The sequence below is a fragment of the Nesoenas mayeri genome, assembly GCF_963082525.1.
Source record: "Nesoenas mayeri genome assembly, chromosome: 13".
Lineage (NCBI taxonomy): Eukaryota > Metazoa > Chordata > Aves > Columbiformes > Columbidae > Nesoenas > Nesoenas mayeri.
In genome coordinates this window covers 11,076,002-11,097,045 of record NC_137550.1, presented here as the reverse complement: position 1 = coordinate 11,097,045, position 21,044 = coordinate 11,076,002, and the positions used below count along the sequence as shown (strand labels likewise).

At 42.5% G+C, this 21,044-nt stretch overlaps 1 protein-coding gene across 2 annotated transcripts in view; it reads left to right on the top strand.

The window, feature by feature from the left end:
- Positions 1-21,044, top strand: part of GRIA3 (glutamate ionotropic receptor AMPA type subunit 3) — a gene marked incomplete at its 3' end in the record, with an annotated part of 143,220 nt that overhangs the window by 82,697 nt on the left and 39,479 nt on the right. For both annotated transcript variants that reach the window (XM_080352813.1, XM_080352814.1), the window contains exons 5-11: positions 237-290; positions 1,638-1,799; positions 5,132-5,299; positions 8,592-8,696; positions 9,954-10,061; positions 11,203-11,409; positions 19,205-19,581. In XM_080352813.1, coding sequence (XP_080208939.1) covers positions 237-290; positions 1,638-1,799; positions 5,132-5,299; positions 8,592-8,696; positions 9,954-10,061; positions 11,203-11,409; positions 19,205-19,581 — 1,181 coding nt within the window. The remainder of the gene's footprint in view (positions 1-236; positions 291-1,637; positions 1,800-5,131; positions 5,300-8,591; positions 8,697-9,953; positions 10,062-11,202; positions 11,410-19,204; positions 19,582-21,044) is intronic.

Here is a 21,044-nt window from a genome sequence, read left to right as displayed (position 1 = left end):
GGTAAGGTCACCTCTGCAAGCGGGGGCTGCTCAGCCGGGGGAGTTAGTCTTTGTTCTCTGCCCCTGCGCTTCAAAAACTCAAATGACTGCGTCGTGTCTGCAAAAGCACAGATCTGTAACGCTGGTGCTGCCCATAGACTAGGCATAGATGACTTCCAAAGTATTCTCTGGCTGTTTTCCACTGGTTAAGGGTCATCCTGTTACAACCGAATAATAGGTAATTTTTCTCTTCACAGGTTGTAATCCTCGGCAAGCATTCTAGAGGCTATCACTACATGTTAGCTAACCTGGTAAGAGCTTTTCTTCGTTACAAGTATAGCTAAGTTTAAGAGGCTAATATATTCTGTTCAGGTTGTGGCAGCTTCAATCATCAAAAGAGGGAATGTATGGGTGAGTTCTTGGATTTTGAGAAATTACTTCAGTAAATACTAGGAATTGTATCTTGTAGTCATTTGTACTCGATTATGGTCTGTCTTTTGTCTAAGAATCTCATCCTCTACTAATTTTAAAATAATCATTTAATTACCTGTTTGCCACTAATTTGTATCCTCATAAATAAGGCACTTGATAACCATAATCTTCTATGTAAAATATTTGAAATTGAAGTATTTTTTTTAATTGTTACATATTTGTTTATAAAATAAGTGATAAAAGTAAACCAGCCAGGCTGTTTAGCTGTTTTTTTGCATTTCAAACTGTAGAGTTGTGCCTGCTTATTTGTTGACCTACCAGGATAAGACTGTACATTTTTGTCTGTATCAGAGCCTTTTCTGGATTCTAGAATTGACTTTCAGAGATGATTATGATGTCCTGTGTTTTTCCAAAACTCTCAAGTTAGAAATCCCAGTTAGTATAAGATTCTCTATATCAATGTTTTGGTGTGATTAAAGCAGAAACAACAAATTTTAAGATATCTTTATTTAGTATAAGTACTGTATGACTTTAAGATGTGTCATCTTGCATTATAAGAACCAGTCATGATATCTACTGATTAGCGTGTGCATAGAAATACAGGGATTCTTATGCTGGGTTGCCTCTTAGCATGTGTAACCATTGACATTCAGATAAACATGACTGCAATCAAGTCATACTAATCAAAAAGACACCAATTTGGTGCTTCAGGTATAAATAACAACAGAGTGGGAGAGAATCATACCGTTATGTTAGTGAGTGAAATGCTAAGTGATGCTGTGATGGAGACCTGCCTGGCAAGCGGTGTGCGCTTCGCTTCCGCGGAACCATGTGGGTGTAGAGCAGTTTTCTGCTCCCAGTGTTGAACCTTCGTGTGCACTTTGCTGTACAAATGGGATTGAGGTCTTTGACCAGTTTTCACCATAATATGGAGAAAATAGGAAATGATACTTCAGCTTTCCCCACTGTTTTCTTTCTGACCAGTGAATATGATATGCCACGTTGCCAAAACACAACAGGGCAGTTTTCTACCTCAGAGGTCTGAAAATAAGACATTTTAATCTCTGTTCTATGCTGCTGTCACTATCCCAATTGCGTTACTATTTTCAGCTATCAAGAGGGAAATAAGCAGTTTCTTTTGTGCTGCGCTTGTAGTAGGTAAATTGAGCCAAAGTAAAAGGACTTTGGATGGCAATGAGTCTTGTGTTCTACGTGTGTCATCCCAGGGGTTCACAGACATTGTTCTGGAGAGAGTAATGCATGGAGGTGCCAACATTACTGGATTCCAGATTGTTAATAATGAAAACCCAATGGTTCAACAGTTTCTGCAACGCTGGGTGAGGCTTGATGAAAGAGAATTCCCTGAAGCAAAAAACTCGCCACTAAAGGTATTTATTTTACCATGACAGTGATGGAGTTGCTTTTAAGAATTTTTTTTGTTGAGTTGTTTCGTTTTTTTGGGTTTGATATTTTTTTTTAACCCCCAGTGTGTGTATGGTATTGATCTCTACTTAGAATGTGTTGCAACATTCACTGCCCTTCCAGAAGAGAAGAGGAGGCAGAGGCTGTTAGTTGGACACAATGCCCCCGGTGGTGGGAGTTCCTCAGAGGCAGAGGCTTGGTCTTGCAAATCCTGTTATTGTGCAGTCGATATAAAACCTTTTAACTTGACCTTCTTGCGTTAGGTTTTAGATGCAAGCCATGGGTTACTAGTCCATTTTAATGCTAATGGAGAACTTCACGTGCAAAATAAAGTAGCTCGGGATTCACTGGGGAGCCACTGCCACCTCCTAGTCACTGCTGACAGTTGCCCTCACAATCAAACCTGTGACTCTGCACCACTGTCCTGTCCTTAAACACTCTGGATATTATATCCACAACCAATAAAATTTTCCAGATTTTTGTGAATGAAAGTCCCAGGTTCACCAAAACTGTCGTAGATCAGGTGAGCTAAAGGTTACTGCTATTAGGAGACTCACAACCTGTTAACATCACCCCAGATTTTTTATGCCCCAGCATCTCTATAGTAGAGGAGAATGCTATTCACTGTCCAGTGATGGAAGTAATAAAACCTTATAGGACCACTGCATATTATTAATATTACCTATTACCTTCCTTCTTGCTCTTCTTCTTTTGGTGAGGCCTGTTTTTTTTCATCAGTGTGAACCAGTGAATAAAACCTGGGACTGCTGGGGGGTGAGGGTGCCTTAAATTCTGTCACTCCCAGAGTCCAGTCCTCCACATCATGTATCCTGACCATCTCAGGGAAGCCAAACCTATCTAAAAACCATAGCCTTGATGACACAGTTCATGTCTTTCCTGCTTGATTTGGAAGGGAACGTGCAAATTGATGAACAGACTTGGAATTCAAAATTACTCCAGTAAACTGGAGTAACATCTTGATATTAGTAAGACAAAATTCAGGGGAGCATAAAATGGCAGCGGGGGAGGAAAGATCTGGTCCAGTCCAATGCACAGAGGGCACAAGGGCAGGCGATAGCGCTGGGTTGGGCTGCAGACAGAATAGGAACCAGTTACGCGGTTCTGCTGCCAGAAGGCCAGTGCCTTTTGGAGGCATAACCTTCCAGCCCTGGGATTTCTGTGAGGAAGGAAAATTATCTTAATCCCAAGCTATGCCACAGCTTTGCTGGCATTTCAGAGGAAGAAAAGAAAAGCAAACAGAGGCCCATAAAACTTGGATTAGTGTATTGTTCCCTGTTGATTAGGACTTGGACCTGCTTTCTAAAGCTTCCTAGCAGTGATGCAGAAGCGCTGATAAGTATCGTCCTAATCTTAAAAGCTCTGAAATATATGAAGTTAACCTGAGAAGATTTTATTCCACTTGAAAGCAACTTACCTCGAGGGAAAAATTCTTCTTCATCCTTAAAAAAATAATCTTAAGTATATGCTACAAACACAAAGATTACATTACCTTTCCACAAATGTACCACTCATTATAGAAATGTGCACAGTATTTGTCAATCAGACAAAAAGCGTACTTAAAAATTGATGTACAATATTTTTGATTAGGAAATAAAATTGCCTAGAGATTAAAGCCCTGATGTTTAATTTATTCTGCATTTTATCAGCCTTTCCCTTCTCTCTCTCTCTTTTTTCTCTTTGCATGCTCATGCATTTATAAGTAGAATTCAAATAAAGTAGAAAATTAGGTAGTTCTCTTGGCATGACTTGGAAGGGACTGCATTAAGGTTACTGACAATGGATGCAGTCTGCTGAAAAAATTATCAGCATGTAAGTTTTATGTAGTGCTAGATTGGACAGCTATTACAATATTTTAAATACGAGAACAAATAGCATAAAATTACTACCTGATTCTACAGTGTTGTGTGGAATGTGACGTATAACCTTTGTTAATTTGCTAAAAGATGGGATGATCATTGCAAAGCATCACAGGAAGAGGTAAAGGTGAGCAGTATCAAAAGAGCGTCTGTACCTAGATACAGTCAGGGCAGGAACCACCCCACACACACCCTCTAGGAGTTTAGGAACCGTCATTTAAAACTCAGCAAGAATGACTGATGCATAACCTTCACAATCCTGCCTTGCACTCTTTTTTATCAGATACAATTCTCTTGATCTGCACATGCAGACACACCTCATTTTGTGCAGGTTTCCTAAGGCTTTATATCAAACTGAAGAGCTTGCAGTAAGATAATACACATTCCCGTGGAATACAGACCACCAGTTGTGCTATCCTGCCGTGCAGGATAGAATTAACTTCTTCTGAATTTAATAAGTCTTACCCACAAAGAGAGTAGCCAAACGTGCAGTTGAAACTTGGATTTCTGCCGTTCTAATTTGCGCATGGGCAGATGTCTTCTGGCACTAACTCCAGTGTAAGGTTCTTCAGGAGCCAGGAGCTCCACAGCATCACACAGCCAGGCAAAAGAAGGGCAGGTGCACCAGTACATGTAGATACCCCTTACAACCATATAAATGTGGAAAAAAAAGTGAAAAAAAACCCCTGCCTTCATGGCATTTCATAGGTGATACATAATCTGTAGCATTGGGGGCTGTCACCAGGTACATGTGACAAGGAATGGATGAATGAACAAGTAGTTAAGGAGTCTGGGGGGGTTTTGTTGAAGAGTTGCTGCAACATAAAGCTCACCACCCTCCTCAGATTTACCATGGAGAAAGAGAAGGCAGGTGGGGAATTACCAAGGAGACATAATGCCTAGAGTGTCTTTTGTGATTACTTGTCTAGCTGTCTTCTAAGAAAAGTAATCTGATCTATTCCTTGCCACAGATGCCACCTGATCAGGCTTGTGGTCCTAACAAAAATGATTTATGTTAACTTCAATTCAAAACTGTCTTGGCAATCTTGTTAAAAAGAAAAAGAATACTCCAAGCAAAACCCAAATCTGGGCTCTTTGTTGTTATTGGTATGGGCCAGTATGGAATTGCAGAATTTGGTAGCGACCTCATTTAGATGAGCAAGCTTCCAATTTAATTTTAACTTTATGCAACTCTAAACTGTTTTTGTTATTTTGCTGCTATGTGCTATACAAAATAAAAAATTTATTTATTTGTTAATTGAAATAGATGGAATTGTTAAACTACATAAAGCATCTATGCCAAGACAGAGAGCAAGCAAAAGAGCTTGCAAGCATGATTCTTCTAAGAGTATTTTACCAATAAACCTGGGGCAGTCCTAAGATTGCAGTTTGTCACCATATTTTGTTTGCATCAATTGTAGTATACGTCTGCACTGACCCATGATGCAGTCCTTGTCATAGCAGAGGCTTTCCGTTACCTCCGAAGACAGCGTGTGGATGTCTCCAGGAGAGGCAGTGCTGGAGACTGCCTGGCTAACCCTGCAGTACCGTGGAGCCAAGGAATTGATATAGAAAGAGCTCTGAAAATGGTAAGGACAAACATACCATCTAATGAATGTGTATATTCCACAACAGCAGCAATTCTGCCGGGACTGAATTGCATCCTGCTCCATGTGCACAGGGTTTCTGTACTCACACAAACAGCTGCAGCTCCTCAAGAAAAAAACGAACCAAACTTAATTACAAACTCTAAAGGATGGCTAAAATATTTGATAGAGGGCAAGGCATAACAAATCAGCTCTCATACTTTGGCCAAAATCACATCCCTGTGGCACTGGTGCCTGAGTGGCCACAGCGGAGCAGCTGCAGTCTGACTCCCCGTAGCACCCGAGCTGCCCATGAGAGTGAGCACGAGCCGTTTTGCAAATGAACATGTATGGAGGGTTTCTAGAGACAGGCTGAGGCTGCAAGTCTGACTAACAGAACTAGACTGAGTCCTCAGCATGTGTATGGTAAATCTTGGAGTGATACGTGTATGTATGAACTTTAAACGCATGTATGCAATTTTGATAATTTGCCAGATAAAAGTCAGCTCAAGCTGGTTTAAAGTAGTGGAAAAAATGTTGTCAGTCATAGCAATACTCCTGGATTTCAGCACCAGCCTGAACCTTGACACAATTTAGCCTCAAACCAGTTATGATTCCTGGCATAACTTTGCACTCAGCCTGATTACCTTCTGCATGGCCTATTTTTTATCCCTAACACTCGTTACTGCTGGATCCTACCTCACTTATGTCTCTAATTTTGTTGATTTTTAGCTCTTTTTGGACTGCTGTGTGTATTATAGCAAGTGACAGCCAGAAAAAAATTGCATAACATTTTTGTAGATATAAGAGACAAGAATATGTCTGCTTTTGATCTGGCTCAAATAACTAAAACAAACCTGTTAGAATCAATTGTATTAATGTAGGCATAGAATGGAGTGAGTGAGATCAGAATTAAGCCCATGTTAGGTATAGACAAATCCTAGGTCAGTCTTCATACACTTAATTACTGCTTTTTCTCAGTTACCAAATTGGAAGGATTATATCAGAAGGTTATAATGAGTTATAGAAGGTTATAATCAGATTGAGAGAGATGGTTCAGTCTCACATTGCCAGAGCTCTTTTTATGCCATTATGTCACTTCCTAACAAGTGCTCTAACTGCACGTTCACTAATGTAGCATTACACGCTTTTGAAGAGGAGTTAATTAAATTCAGCCTTCACAGTAGTTAAAGAATTTGTGCTGTCCGTTTGAATTTCATTACAAGCGAAACATAAAACTCCTATAAATGAGATATGAGGTATTCATGTCAACAAAGAAAACCAACACTGCTCTGGGGCACTCCCTTATTTGGGAGAATGTATTTTAAAAACATAATTCATATGATATACAAAGCCAAAATCATGATTGGCAAAAAATGCAGAAGTTTGACTTTCAGCTGGTTTCCTTGTGTTGCTTTAGCAATTCAGAGTCATCTAAGTGAGGTTTACATACACCTCCAGCAAGCGGTACCCAAGGTCATCCCACACTGCCTTCCAGACCCCATCCTGTCCATCACACTCTCTCCCTCTATTCCGATGATGACCTTGAGTGTTTGCTTCAGGGAAAAAACCTCTGATTTAAAAATGTTTCTTCTCCACTCTACAGCAACAACTCGAATAGGAATATTTTTTACAAGGCATCTTTGAAATATCCTGTGCCAGCAGAAGGTTCAGTGCCACGCTATCGTCATGCTGCTGGCAAAAGGGAAATAGGCATTACCTGAGTCTGCTTCCCTCCAGCCTTGAAAACTGTGCATGTCTGTATTTCTAAAGCTGATCCTAAGACATCAGATCAGTGGCAGACAGTTTACCTGAACAGATCTGGGCAGTTATAAATAGTCGCTCCATTTGTGATTGCCCCCTCACGCTGCTGCCTGAAGCGTTTCGAGTCCTGGTGAGTCTTCCTGCCTCGGTGCAGCTGGAGTTTGAAAAGTGCAGAGTTTTCCCACCAAAGATAGAAACAAATTAAATTTTGAAGTCAAAAGGTGTCAAGTGCACAATGCTCACATCTCTATACACATCAGGATGGAGCCGGCCTAACAAGCTCAGCTCAGACACACAGTCGCTGCTGTGCCACGGTGGCCACACAGCTCCCAGCAAGGGCCACAAGCAGCACAGCAACTCACATCTGCCTGCAGGTCAGACGGCAGCTACCTTACATGTACATTTGCCCAGTCCACAGTTAATAAGACCTCATAGGGGCAAATTTGGCTTGCAAAGTCCCATTCACCTCTCTAGCTTTCTGGAGACAGGAATAACTCCCACGTTCTTCCAGGCCCCTGAAATTATATAAATCTGCTTACTGTTTAAAAAAAAAACCAAACAATCACACTACTTATATGTCAGTCTGAATTTGGCTCACTGGTTTATTTGGGGTCCAAGGAATTTTGGCTATTTTATGTAGCATTGTCCACTGTATTAAGTTTGATTGTACCATCTCGAAACCATAAATATCAGATCAGTCACCAACCCTGAACAGTTTCCCTTTGATTAGTCTTCCATCACCTATTCCTGTAACTTCTACAGCATTTTGCTAAAATTAAAGCTGATTTACCAACACAGGTTCCTGAGATGACATCTTGTCAGTGTTGATAAGTGATAAATGGAAATATCTCACCCTTTCATACAGGGAAATAAGGAAGATTTTTTCTTTGAAACAAAGTACTTTATACTTCCCCTTAAGATGATTCATGTGAGTAGGTAATGGTGATGACTTACCGTCTGTACACCCATCCATCCAGATTGAGACCAAAACGCCAGAAGCAGCAGCGACAATTGTCTGTGCTCATTCAGAGAAGACATTCATTCCTTTCTCCTACACTGGGTCTGAGCTTAAAATAAAGCTCTTCCCGGAATGAGCAATGATACGGGATTCTGGTCCATATCGCAAATCACTCTCTACCATATTGTGAGGGGTTTAATGGCACTGAATTGTTGCATCTGCCTTGTTGATACCGCGTGCTGTTATCAGTGAACCCAGCGTGACTAAGTGTGACAGAATCACTTCTACATTTAATATACGTGCAAGGCTAATTTCACATATACTTAAATACAGCTCACTCTGTGGTAGTGAGTCACCAGCTGAGTACTGACTAACGGAGAATATGTACAGCTGAAACTGAGAGAATTTGGATTAGTTTTGTTACGAAGAATATAACTGGCTGTGTCAAAAGCGCTGCAAGTCTCTTACATAGATAAAAATTGTGCTAGAGCTAGTGGGTTCCTGCGAAATGTAACCAAGGGAGAAATAAAGTGAATCTTTTATTAAAATGTTTTTTCTGTTTATTTCCTTAAGGTGCAAGTTCAAGGAATGACAGGGAACATCCAGTTCGACACCTACGGGCGGAGAACAAATTACACAATTGATGTGTATGAAATGAAAGCCGCTGGGTCACGGAAGGTGGGTTTCAAGATGCGCATCCAGATTTCACATCTTCACAAATATTTATTCCAACAAACTAACGAAACTCAGAAATACCACCCAGGCACTGTAATAACAGGGCCCTGAGGAAACCCCACCTCCTTGCTGGCGGTCCTATCCCAGGAGCCTTGTTCTATTCTGTTCCTGGACCAAACCCCTTACCCTGCTTAATATCTTCATTGGTTCCCATGTCAACTTCAGACCCCACTTTTTCCATTAAAACCCTTCTGGAGCTTTTCCACTGCCAAACATTATACCTGCTGTCATGGTCCCATGCTCAGCCCTATCTCCTAAATTCCTCTCCATCTTTCCCTTCCTCTCCATAACAGGCCTCGGATACATAGTGAAGTTGGAGCCAGTGTATTTTAGAAACCTTCTGAAATTAACAGAAAATATTTAATTAGGATTTGCTACTCATTCTCTTGTCTCCTAGATAAAATATAGATCCTAAGTGGGATAGTTGCCTAGATCCCAGTTATAAAAGAAATTTAGGGCAGATCTTCAAAAATAATTAGTTAGACAGGATCTCAGGAGTGTATAGAGAAAAATGTGTGTGGCTGAAGCGTGTAAATCCCCCTGATTTCACCTGGCAATAGGTGCATAACCTGCTCGGTCACTATTGAGACTACTTAAACTCTTCTGCCCATACTCGATAACAAAATACTTCTGAACATGGCCCAGTCATTGGGCTGTTTACAGTGCAGACGAAAGTGTTACTTCTGTGTTGTGCAGAAATACAAACCCCAGTGTAATAGCACAATAGCAATGTAACCACAGCAGCATGAAGGTCAGCACAAGCCAGGGAGCCCCTCGTTGTGTCCCGTACTGCAGACAGCGCCCCGGCGCCCGCCTGGCTGACGGTGTCTGCGCAGCTGGCTCAGGCACATCTGCACGGACTGCATTCACTGCCCCAGCTGCAGTTCAGTTTCTTGTCTATAGTATATTCTTATGCTGTGGATACATGGTAATCTATTCCACAGGCACCATGATGATGTGAATTTAGATAGGAAGAATTTAAGATATATTTTCACTTAGATTTCACTTGTATTTATTTGCAGGTAGGCTTGAGAACATTGTTTCTTTAAGGAAATTATATTAAAGCTAATGTAATCCTTTAATGGCAAAACTGTTACATGAGTGTTACAAAGTCATGCGTTTTGACAGTTCCTGTTAAATGTTCACATACCAGAGTCCTTGTAAACATATGTAATGAGGTAATAATCTCCATTTTTACAGGCTGGTTATTGGAATGAGTATGAAAGATTTGTGCCAGCATTGGATCAGCTGCCCTCTAATGACACTTCATCTGTGGAGAACAGAACTATAGTAGTCACTACCATCTTGGTAAGTTTTATGTTCTTAGTGTGTCTGTGTTTAGGAAACAAGACCCGCGGCACCTGAGGTGTGTTAGACACCTTGCCGGGGGCAACTGTTGGACACTGTGTGGCTTCAAGTGACTGAAAAGCTCAGCATCTTCCAGAGATGTTCTGAGGGCTTGACCCTGCAAACCTCCATTTATATCAGTAACTTTCCTCACAAGAGGAGCTCACTGAGCTCGACATTGTGCTTCGCTGCTTCTCAGACACTTGAACTCACCTTAAAGTGAAATTGTGATGCATGTATGTAAATGACTGCAGGATCTGGCCTTCCCGCTCTTGGGTCAGGTCTCACCCTCTTCACTTAGGCGCAGCTCCTGTAAGCTCAGCCTCTGTGGGCTGAGTCAGGCTGGCACGGGGAGCCTGGAGAGAACTGGAATGGCTCTGGCTCTGGGTGAAAAGTGACCTGTACCCCTGGGATTCCAGAGGAATAAAGCTCTTCTGTGGCAGCCCCAATGCCTCGGGCAGATGTGCTCTGCACGGTATTGTTTGTGACTTTTATGCCTGTTGCAATTCTACTAAGCATGAGCCAATTTTGTGCTATCTCCTGAAGCATTGTATTTTATACTCCTCTGGATTTAGTAAGATATGATCAGCATTTCAGCTAGAATTTTCCAAGAAGACTAAGGGAATTTAGTGACAGAAATTCCTGTTGAGGATTTTAGCCTAGCTTCCCTTAGGCTGCTTTGAAAATATCTCCACCAGAGCCCCATTCTAGACCACTGGGGCCTTAGGAAATTATTTTGATGGTGTAGTTGTTGGGTATGTCAGTTCTTTAAACACTAAAACCTGGATTATTGCTGCAGTGATGCTATTTGACTGTGTAATCAGGCCTAATCCTGTGAACAAAAGTGTAACTTTGTTACATTGGAATAGTCCTGTTGTCTTCAATGGGTCCGTACTAGCAATAAAATCCATAGTATGTGTGGCTGTAGGGTCAGTCAAAGATTTTAAACCTGCAAAAGTCTGTTTTTCTAATTTCTGTGCCAAAGCAGGAGATATTGTAAATACATGCCAGTAATATAAAGGTTAATAGCAGCTCTCGTTTTGTATGTTTTAAAGCTGTGTTTTACATTCATAGACTTTTGATCTTTACTTTTGTTTCAAAGGAATCACCATATGTAATGTATAAGAAAAACCATGAACAACTAGAAGGGAATGAGAGATATGAAGGATATTGTGTAGACTTAGCTTCTGAAATAGCAAAACATGTTGGAATAAAATACAAACTGTCAATTGTTGGAGATGGGAAATATGGAGCTAGGGACCCTGAGACTAAGATATGGAATGGCATGGTGGGTGAACTGGTCTATGGGGTAAGTTTCTCTTAACCTTCATTTTCATGTTCTTTATAAAAAGTTATGCTCAAATTTAATAAACTGCAAAATAAAAATCGTCTGTTTGAATACGACCTTTAAAATTCTAGATATTTCTTTGTAGTGCCATTTTTATAGTCTACTTTTCTAATCCTTTCCTTGCAGGAAAATGTCACTTTTTTTACTGCTGTTCTCTAAATCAGAGTCCACAAAATGTTGAGAAGTGGCACTGGGCAAATTTCAAATTATTGTCTGCAGCAGAATTCCCAGTTTGCTCTTCATAGGCTCTTTTTGCCTTTGCCATCTCTCCTTTTTCTCTATCAGTCTTGTAAGTGCCTGGGAGGGTTTCCCTCCCATTAGAGGTCTGATCCTATGGTGTTGGTCCTCCTTGGATGACTGATGTCAGTTTGTGTTTGACCAGACACCAAATACTGAGGTAGCCCCATGGTTGCTTCTCAGGGTAAGAAACAATACAAGTGTGAAATCACCCGTGTGTTTTTTGTTTTAAACTCTGGGTTTGGCTTTGAAAATCAACTGTCAGACAAAAAAAAGAAAAAGTCTAATTCATTGCATTCCTCTTTATGTGTCTATATTGGGTTTACATTGCTTTGTTTAGTAAGAACAAAACGAGTCCGGAATTGCCATTTTAGAAATTTCTTTGAACGAGAATTTTGGAATATAGATAAACCAGATGGAAGGGGGAGAAAATTGGCTTTGCAGAAAAGACTTTACAAGCTGATATTTCGTCTTTGGTTTTTTTTTTTTCCCTTCCCCAAATGCTAATGAGATGATTTGTGATTCTGCCCAAATCTTCGTTACAGTTTATTTTTAACAAGCTTTCCTTTATTCAAAATATCTGAGTTGAAGCAAATATTTCCATTGCCTCCTTTTGTGCCATGGCTGAGTGTAATTTCTAAAAGTCACCTCAAAACTTCCTTGGGGTGATGTATGATCATTCTTGCAAGATGTTTGGTGAGATAATTCTTTTCAAATGAATCAGTCTTTTTAAAGTAATTGCTAGATTTGCAAAAGTTTTCTCATTCTGGAGCAGTCAGTCCTGATGCCTTATTGTATGCTTGGTACTCTATTTGACTTCAAAATGTTTCATATAAGCAACAATGTTTTTGTAGTATTGTATTAAGGGGAGGGAAATCTGCTGATTAGAGAAAGTAAACAGGGGTCTGGAGCCCTCGGTTGTATCTTCATTTCCCTGTTGCCTTGAGGTTTGACATTATGCAAATCTTCTGAACTCCCCACGCCTCAGTTACATGATTTGGGAAGCCAGTGTTACCTCTTGTAGAGAATACAAGTATATCAAGAACCTCTGAAGCAAAGGTTTAGTTTAGCTCCAAGCATAATTACATTGCAGTGGAAACCTAAACCCTCAGTTTCCCTGTGTGTGGTTCAAAAAATATCAAGAGTATTAGCTGTAATTGGGTCCTTTTGATATATTTGTAAGTGGCAAGCAATGAAAGAGTTTATTCGCTTAAAAAAAAATAATCATACCATATGCAAAAAGCATGGCAAAAGAGAACCTGAAATGACTGCTGAGAGCCAGGGCACAGGGACTGTCTGCACTATAGGAGGAAAGGTGTGATATGGGCACTGCCTCTGGGCCTTGGGCCACATGAGATCAGCCTGTGCAGCTGCTGTAGGATCCAAGATCCATCTGGATAAAGGGCCACAAAAATGATCAAAGGGCTGGAACACCTCTCTTCTGGGGACAGGCTGAGAGGTTTGGGGTTCTTCAGCCTTGAGAAAGCTCCGGGGAGACCTTATGGCTGCCTTTCAGTGCTTAAAGAAGGCTTATAAAAGAGATGAGGAGCAGCCTTTTAGTAGAGCCTGTTGCAATAGCACAAGGGTTAATGGCTTTGAACTGAAAGAGGGAAGATTCAGACTAGGTATAAGGAATAATTTTGTTATTATGAGGGTGGTGAGAGCCTGGCCCAGGTTGGCCAGAGAGGTGGTGGATGAACCATCCCTGGAGACATCCCAGGCCAGGCTCTGAGCAACCTGAGCTGGTGAAGATGTCCCTGCTAATGGCAGGGGGGTTGACTAGGTGGTCTTTAAAGATCCCTTCCAACCCAAACTGTTTTGGGATTCTGTGATGAACAGGTTGGCTGCAGCTGCATTTTCCACAGCCCCTTGGGACAATCCTAGCTCAGACCTCAGCATCAAACCCAGCCCCTGGCACTTCCTCTTGACCTGACTGTACTTGTGACCTTTCCACACCAGCAAAAAACAGCCTTGCAGGCACCATAGGCCATTCCTTAAAACGACTCCAGAACCACCCTGCTGTTGTCATTTTCCCCTGCAAAAAAGATCTGTTCCTTTATATTCTGAAGCACAGTTTTCATCAATGTTTTCTCATTAATGAAAAATTGAGGAATGTTTCCCTCCCTGGTGCCCAACAGCTCCTCTGCTCATGCTGCGAGCTCAGTACTGAAGCCTCTGCGCTGCGGTGCTCAATTATTCAAAGGTCAGCTGCATCCCTTGAGGTTTGACTGCAGACCCAGGTTAATGCCTCCAGCCCAGCGCTGCTGAGCTAGCTCCCCGTCCTGCTGAGCTGAACTTCTGAGCTGGCACGCTGCTCAGAAATCCACCTGGCTTTCTGTAAGCTGGGAGAACAACTCCTGACCTCTGAGTACAAACCTCACCAGCCCTCCAGCCCCTTTCACAGCCCTGTTTGCACACATCATGAAATACCCTTGGCCTCTTTCTCCATCCGCTGACAGGGGGCTGTGTAGCACGCTCACAAGGATGTGCACAAAGCCCTTTGAAGATAAAAAGTACTCTAGAAGTGCTAATTATTTGGAGCAAGCGCCTCATTTACGTGCTGACTTTCCTTTATCTCTCAGGGGTTTAAAACTCTATTAGGGAACTAAAAGTGTCTTTGCCCCTAATGCCCCTGTGAGCCTTGTCTGCAAAATGACTGTCATATTTGGCTCCTCTAGATTCCATTTTGGGAAGACAAGAGGGAGATTAGATTTTAAATGCCTTTATTAGCATGTATGGAAGACAGACGGGGGGGGTGAGGGGGGTGGATAAAAGGGGCCTGATTGGGTTTGGTACCAGTTATCCAGCAGCTGAACTGAGCTGTGGCAGAAAAGACAATCTTTTAGATTGCATTTGTCTCAAGTGATAAACAGTGACTAGTCATTTGTCAAATTCAGCATATTCCTACTCCAGCAAGCTTCCCACCACCACCTGGCACTGCTGGGAAGTCTTACCAGGCTTTTTGAATACAGTGCCCTTTTTTCACATAGACCCATGCATACAACTCTTTTCCAAAATTACTCTTAAGACAGTCATAGGAAGTGAATGGCTTGTCATTTTAATGCCAAAACCCTAATTAACTGTAATGAATGTGTAGTTTGTGCCAGTTGGTTGTTACTGTTGCTCGTGCTTCCTGTGGGATGCAGCCCAGAGTCAGGAGAGAAGGCGCAGCAGGGTCCTGGCAGCCAGCAGAGCACGGGGTCGAGGGCTGGGCATGGCCGGGAGGGGAGGGACGGGGGGCTCGTGTGCCCTGAGCTTGCCCAAAGCAGCTGGGGGGCCGTATCCCAGTGCTGCGGGTCCCCAGGCTGGATGGGACAGCGCTGGCTGCGGTGTGAGGCTGGCCAGGGGTCTGCATTCAGTGGGCGGACTGGAGCAGTCCCAGAGTTACCCGTTACGTGGGGACGGACACGCTAAAGTACCTCCCATTAGAAATTCTCCCTCCCTTGCCTCATTTCACATCAGGGTTGCTTGGAGGGTGTAAAAGTCTGCCATGCCATGCCCCCCAGCGTCAAGCACATTCTCAGCTGGCGCTCGTGGGCCTTTCTTGGTGGCTTTGTGAAGGGCTGTCCAGGTGAGCCTGGTCACAGGAAGGGCTCGCTCTTTGGCAGCTGCGGGATGGCAGTCCTGGAGGCAGATATCCCCCAAATCCTGCGCTTCAGACAGGAGAACCCAGAAGTCTTGTCAGAGAGGAGATAACTGGGCCCTGTGGTTTGTTAGCAATATTCAAATGGTGGTGGTAGTAGTAGTAATAATAATCAATAATGATGATAACATGTGACATAAAAATGAAATTTATAAATCAAAAAATGTCAGTTAAGGTTAAAGAAAACCTTAATTTTGCTCCTTCACTCTGATGGTGGCAAAATAAGACTCTTCTTCCTACCAGAAAAAGCCCCACCAATTCAAGCACTATTATTTTTTAAACTAAGAGAAGTTTTTAAAGCCTAGTGGAAACTTCTGACAGAAGAAAAATAGCAAATAGGTAAAACTTTCTTCTTGGACATTTTAGAAGAGGGAAGTAGCTAAATCACTCTCAGCCTGGGAGACTGAATTGCTGTTTAGCCAGCAACGCAAACCAGGCAGGTCAGCGCTGTTGTGCCGCGATCCCCCGCTGACACCGCACACCCCGCTGGGGCTGACGAGCAGCAGCGGCTCCCGCTGGGCAGAGCCCGGGGCCAGCGCTCGGGGCTTTGTACCCACCAGCTGCTGAGCGCTAGGCAGTCATCTTTTCTCTTCTGTAGCGTAAGCCTCTTTCTGTAGGTTCTTATTTCTTCTTCCCGTTTTAAAGCAGGCTGCTGTTCCTCCTTCCCTGTTGAGCCAGGGAAAACCTGCCCTCCCCGGGCCTGATGCTTTTCACATCACTGAGGCTAATTGACAGTAGGTTTAACACAGATCTTGATTGTAACTACAAACGCTTTGGGAATGGAAAGAGCAGCCAGACCTTCCAGCCTTTAAAACTCAGGTGAAAAAGGGTCTTTATAAAAACTTTTCATTATGTAAAATAGCATAAAGGAACGAAGCAGGGATGTAAAGGGCAGACAGTCCCCCGAACACAGGCAGCCTCACAGTCTGTCAGCGTGGGACCACCTACTCATCTCCCTGCCTTTAACACACTAACTAACCAGCCTCGCGTGACGCTGGCCTCACTGGCTCTCCCAGCAGCAGAAGAAAGACTACAAATGGCATACACAGCCTTTGAATCGTAGCAGAGGGGAAGACTAATTCATTTCTGATTTTTCCTCAAAAACACCCATACGCTCTTAGTCTGTGGCAGGGCCTGACGTGCTGTGAGCGGGAGAAGCTCACCCTGCACCCCTCACCCAGGTTTCTGCAGGAGGACAGCCCGGGTGCAGGTGCCCAAAGGCGATGCCACTGCCCGGGGGCTCAGACAGACCCTGGTCCTGTGCGCACACAGGTCCCTCTGGGGGAACACTGAGCCATGGTGGCACTGCGCCGTGCAGGGGGACAGGACCACAGCCCCAGCACAGAGCCACAGTGACTTCGGCCGACCTGCGTCCCAGCACAGACAGGGCAAGCACACACGTATCTGCAGCTCGAAAAGCAGATGTACCCTTAATTTCTGCATCTGCATACAGTAGTTGTGTCTCAGAAGGAACTGTGGGCATCCACATAAAACATGCATGGACTTAACATTGACAAACTACAGCAGGCAAGGCCAACTGCAGTTTTAACACCTTTTTACACTGCTCAGCTAATACACATCAAGACTTCAATGTGGCGTATTGCTAGTCAGATATCAGCTGTTGTTTTTAAACGAGTGTGAGCTAATGTGTTAAAAACACATTGCCCCCATGACCTGGCCTCTTAACACACCCTGATATCCCTGGGTATACTAGACCCTCTTTAGAAAGTACCTTTTACCAGCAGTTACCACAGGTGATGTGTTGCTCTGTCTGACACCCTTTTCTCACATCTGGAAACCTCAGACTTTGCTGAGGAGGCCTACAGTGTGCTCGGAGTCAGTTGTTGTTCCAGTGCAGTCTCTTCCGACACCACTGGGTACCTCATTCAGCACTTCTGGGGTGCCTGAAGGGTTGGGTCCCAATGGAAGTCGGGCAGCGTCCCTCTGCTTCGCTCTGCACATAGTCTGAGTGCTGGCTGGTGTCCCGTCATGCAAAGTGACTGTAGTCCAGACCCACTGCTTGAAAAGCGACACTCTAGCAAAGAAGTTGTTCCGTTCTTCAAGCAGGAATGACCAGAAGCACGCAGAGGCAGGAGCATGGCCAGTGTTTCTTGCTGTCTCTTGTGCGTGGCTTTGAAGTTAGGAGGGCTCATCTTTGGGTCTGTCAGCAGAAGAATTTGATCCCTCATTTTGGATTACAGAGGTGGAACATCTTATCGTTTTTCTTCTCCGTGTTGCAATTTGCTATTTTTTCTCCCTCACCTTAAGAGTCTTGAGGTTTGCAGCCCCTGGGCTCAGCTGTGAGCAGAGTGGGCAGTGCTTTTGCTGTGTGTCCTCTCTAAATCCCTCCCTCCCACACTCGCAGGGAAAGACAGAACAAGCCTCAGAGGAATCCGTGACATTTCTCGCCCGGCTCAAATGCAGTGAAGATGATGTTTGAAACGCCATTAGTCATGAGCGATTAGCAAGGCTTAGTTGTTGAGGTTCTTAAGCCTCCTTCCAGTTCTGCACGGGGAACGGCATGTTTGTGGTTGTGGTTATGTTCTTTTTTATCAAGCTCAATTTTTATGGATTCTGCTTATCTGCAGCCATAACAGGGAGGGAAATTCACAACTGTGCCGCAGTTATTAATGATCCTGTAGGGTGCTTAGAGCTCCCCATAAGCTCTCCATTTCAAATACTATAAACAAATAAGCAAAGATCAGTCTGTTTTTTAAGCTCTCCAGTGTAACTAACGGTCAGGGAAGTGACGGGGAGCCAGGCTCCAGTGCTGGGTTGTAGCTGATCTGCTTTCAGCGCCCTAGTTGTCAATGGTTTCCTGAGACCCTGTGTCCAAACCCATGCCTGTTCCCTCCACAGAAAACAATTGCTGCCATATTCATTGAAGGCATGAGGGTGTTTGTTAGCATTTCCAACATCTTGATCACCTATCAAAGAATGGTAGGAAAGCAGAAAGACAGAAATGTATCAGAAAAAAATCAATATTTTTATCCCTTGTAGTATTGAAATGCAATTTTAAATAATTTACAAATAAATCCATACTGTATGATTTGAATGAGGACATGATAACAATCAAGCCTTTAAAAACTAATTTGTCTGTGCTCCAGCACAGCACCAGCTTCCTCTCCACAAAGACCCCACAGGAACATCCTGCATGAACTGTGCTGCTCATGAAGGAGATACAGACTTTATTGCACGCTGCATCAGTGCTTAGGAAGAGCTCCACTGTGTCTACTTTAGCAATTAAATTATTACTTTGGGAGAATTAAACTTCTCCAAGTCCAGGAATGCACTACAGAAACTAAATGCTCTTATAGCTGAACCAGCCTTTTCCTACCTTGACGAGCTGTTCCAAGCCTGGTGGTCCATGTGCAGAAGTGTGGGCAGTAAGGCACCCACCTCCCACCTTCTCTTAGGTTCCTTTTAAAGATCTTGGACTAATCAGTTAGGCAAGAGAACGTGCTGAAAGAATGGAAAAGAGTTCATTAAAATACAAGAAACATGTGATTTGCCCAAAACCTTCAAGACAGATGGACGAATGCAGAGTATTACTAGAAACTGACATTGTTTTAGTTGACATCTCACTGCTCGGTCTGCATGGTGTTTATTCATCCATTTTAACTTAACAGAAATACAAATACATGTTGGTATATATCTACCTCTATTGAGAGGCCCTTGCACAGATTTTATTGTAATTTTTCTTGTCAATAATTTTCTGTCAAAGTCCTTAACTTCAGTGACAGCAAAATAGGCTGCAAAGAAAATGTTTACTACTCAGTCTTGTAATTTATCATCTGGTTCATTAGCCTAAGACTCTAGACTGTGATTATGTTGTAACTGTTTTGTAACTAACTTGGGTTTGTTTTCCCTTTTCAGAGAGCAGATATAGCTGTTGCTCCCCTCACCATAACATTGGTGCGAGAAGAAGTCATAGACTTTTCCAAACCCTTTATGAGCCTGGGCATCTCCATCATGATCAAGAAGCCTCAGAAATCTAAACCAGGCGTATTCTCTTTCCTGGATCCTTTGGCTTATGAAATTTGGATGTGTATAGTCTTTGCTTACATTGGCGTCAGCGTAGTTCTTTTCCTAGTCAGCAGATTCAGCCCTTACGAGTGGCATTTGGAAGACAGCACTGAAGAACCACGTGACCCTCAGAATCCTCCCGACCCTCCAAATGAGTTTGGAATATTTAACAGCCTTTGGTTTTCCCTGGGTGCCTTTATGCAGCAAGGATGCGATATTTCTCCAAGGTTTGTTCCATATCACTCCATCACCTTTTTGCATTTTATGGTCATTCTCTGATGCCATGGTGCATATATGTTACTTTTTCAAATTTATTTTAATTCCAAATTGTTTATTTTGACATTCCATTCAATGCTAAGCATCATCATCAAGCCACCATGCTCGCTAACATCCACCTCCAGAGTGAGTGGCATTGCCTAATAATGCCATTTATGCATTTCTGCCAAACTTATATACACCATGTTGAGGCTGTAAAATGCATAGGGTTTTCTGTTTTCAGCAATGCTTGGAGGGCTACCGTGTTTTTGCTGCATATCTCATTTTACGGTCATCTCCTTGGTGCATATGACATATTCTGCTTTGCAAAATAAGAATTATTGATTTCAAAAAGTCACATGCAACAGCATTTTAAAGCACCTCCACTCCCATCATGGCTCCTGCTAGTCTTTTTGCTTGCTTCTGTGCCTAATTTCTCTAGTTCTGTTCTTCTTGCACCATCCTTTAATCTATTGCTAATTTGCTTATTACTGTATTTCATATGTTCAGGTCTCCATATGTGCTTCTCTAACAGTCATTGCGTACTGTGTGTATTGTTATTTTAGTCCAGTCTAATCTGTTGTCCCTGTGTTCATAGTCAATATGGTCCAATAAGCATTGCCAGTTTCCATAAAGAATTTTCTTATTCATAAAGACAGTCTTTCTGAATAAGGCTGTAGTAAAACGTGTTTGATGTTAGTTCAGATTTAGCAGAGAGCACTGATATTAACTACTTTAGAATTATATTTCTTTTTTAAAGAAGCATTTTGAAAAACATCTGAGAACAGTGAAGTTCTGTCTAATTGAACAATGCATACCACGTATGTTTTTTGAATAATATATATAATTTTTCTACGTTTACACTGGTAAAATACTTTGGTGATGTGCCTGTGATAAGCAGTAAAATTATCTAGTTTCTTAGTGACGGAACATCAGCTATATTTTGTATGGCAATATTTTAATAAGCAGTTTACAGCTATTTTAATTATTAAAAATACCTGCTTAGTACAAACAGGATGCAGTTTTCCCCTTTAACAAGGTTACTAATTAAAGCAAGAGAGGCAGATCTTTTCTAACTAAGCACTTACATTCGAAATACACCTTGTTTATCTCCATATTTGTGTACCTTTTTCAATACCCGAATCATCTGAAAGTTTCCATGTTTTCCTGGTCCGCATAGTGGTAGGGACCTTGAGTGGCCTCACTGGAATAAGTGACAAAGCTTCTATGAAGTTTCACGGAAAGGATCGTGATTTTACCTGTTACAGTGTAATAACGATCCCTTAATTCCGCAGTCGTGGCACATTCACATCTCCTAAGGATCGCAGTGAAATCCAGGGCTTTCAGAGATACTGGCCTATGCGTGTTGGTGTTTGATGCGAGTCATGCATATGTTTTAAAAGTCTTGATAGCAGCAGTTAGATTTCATGCTTAT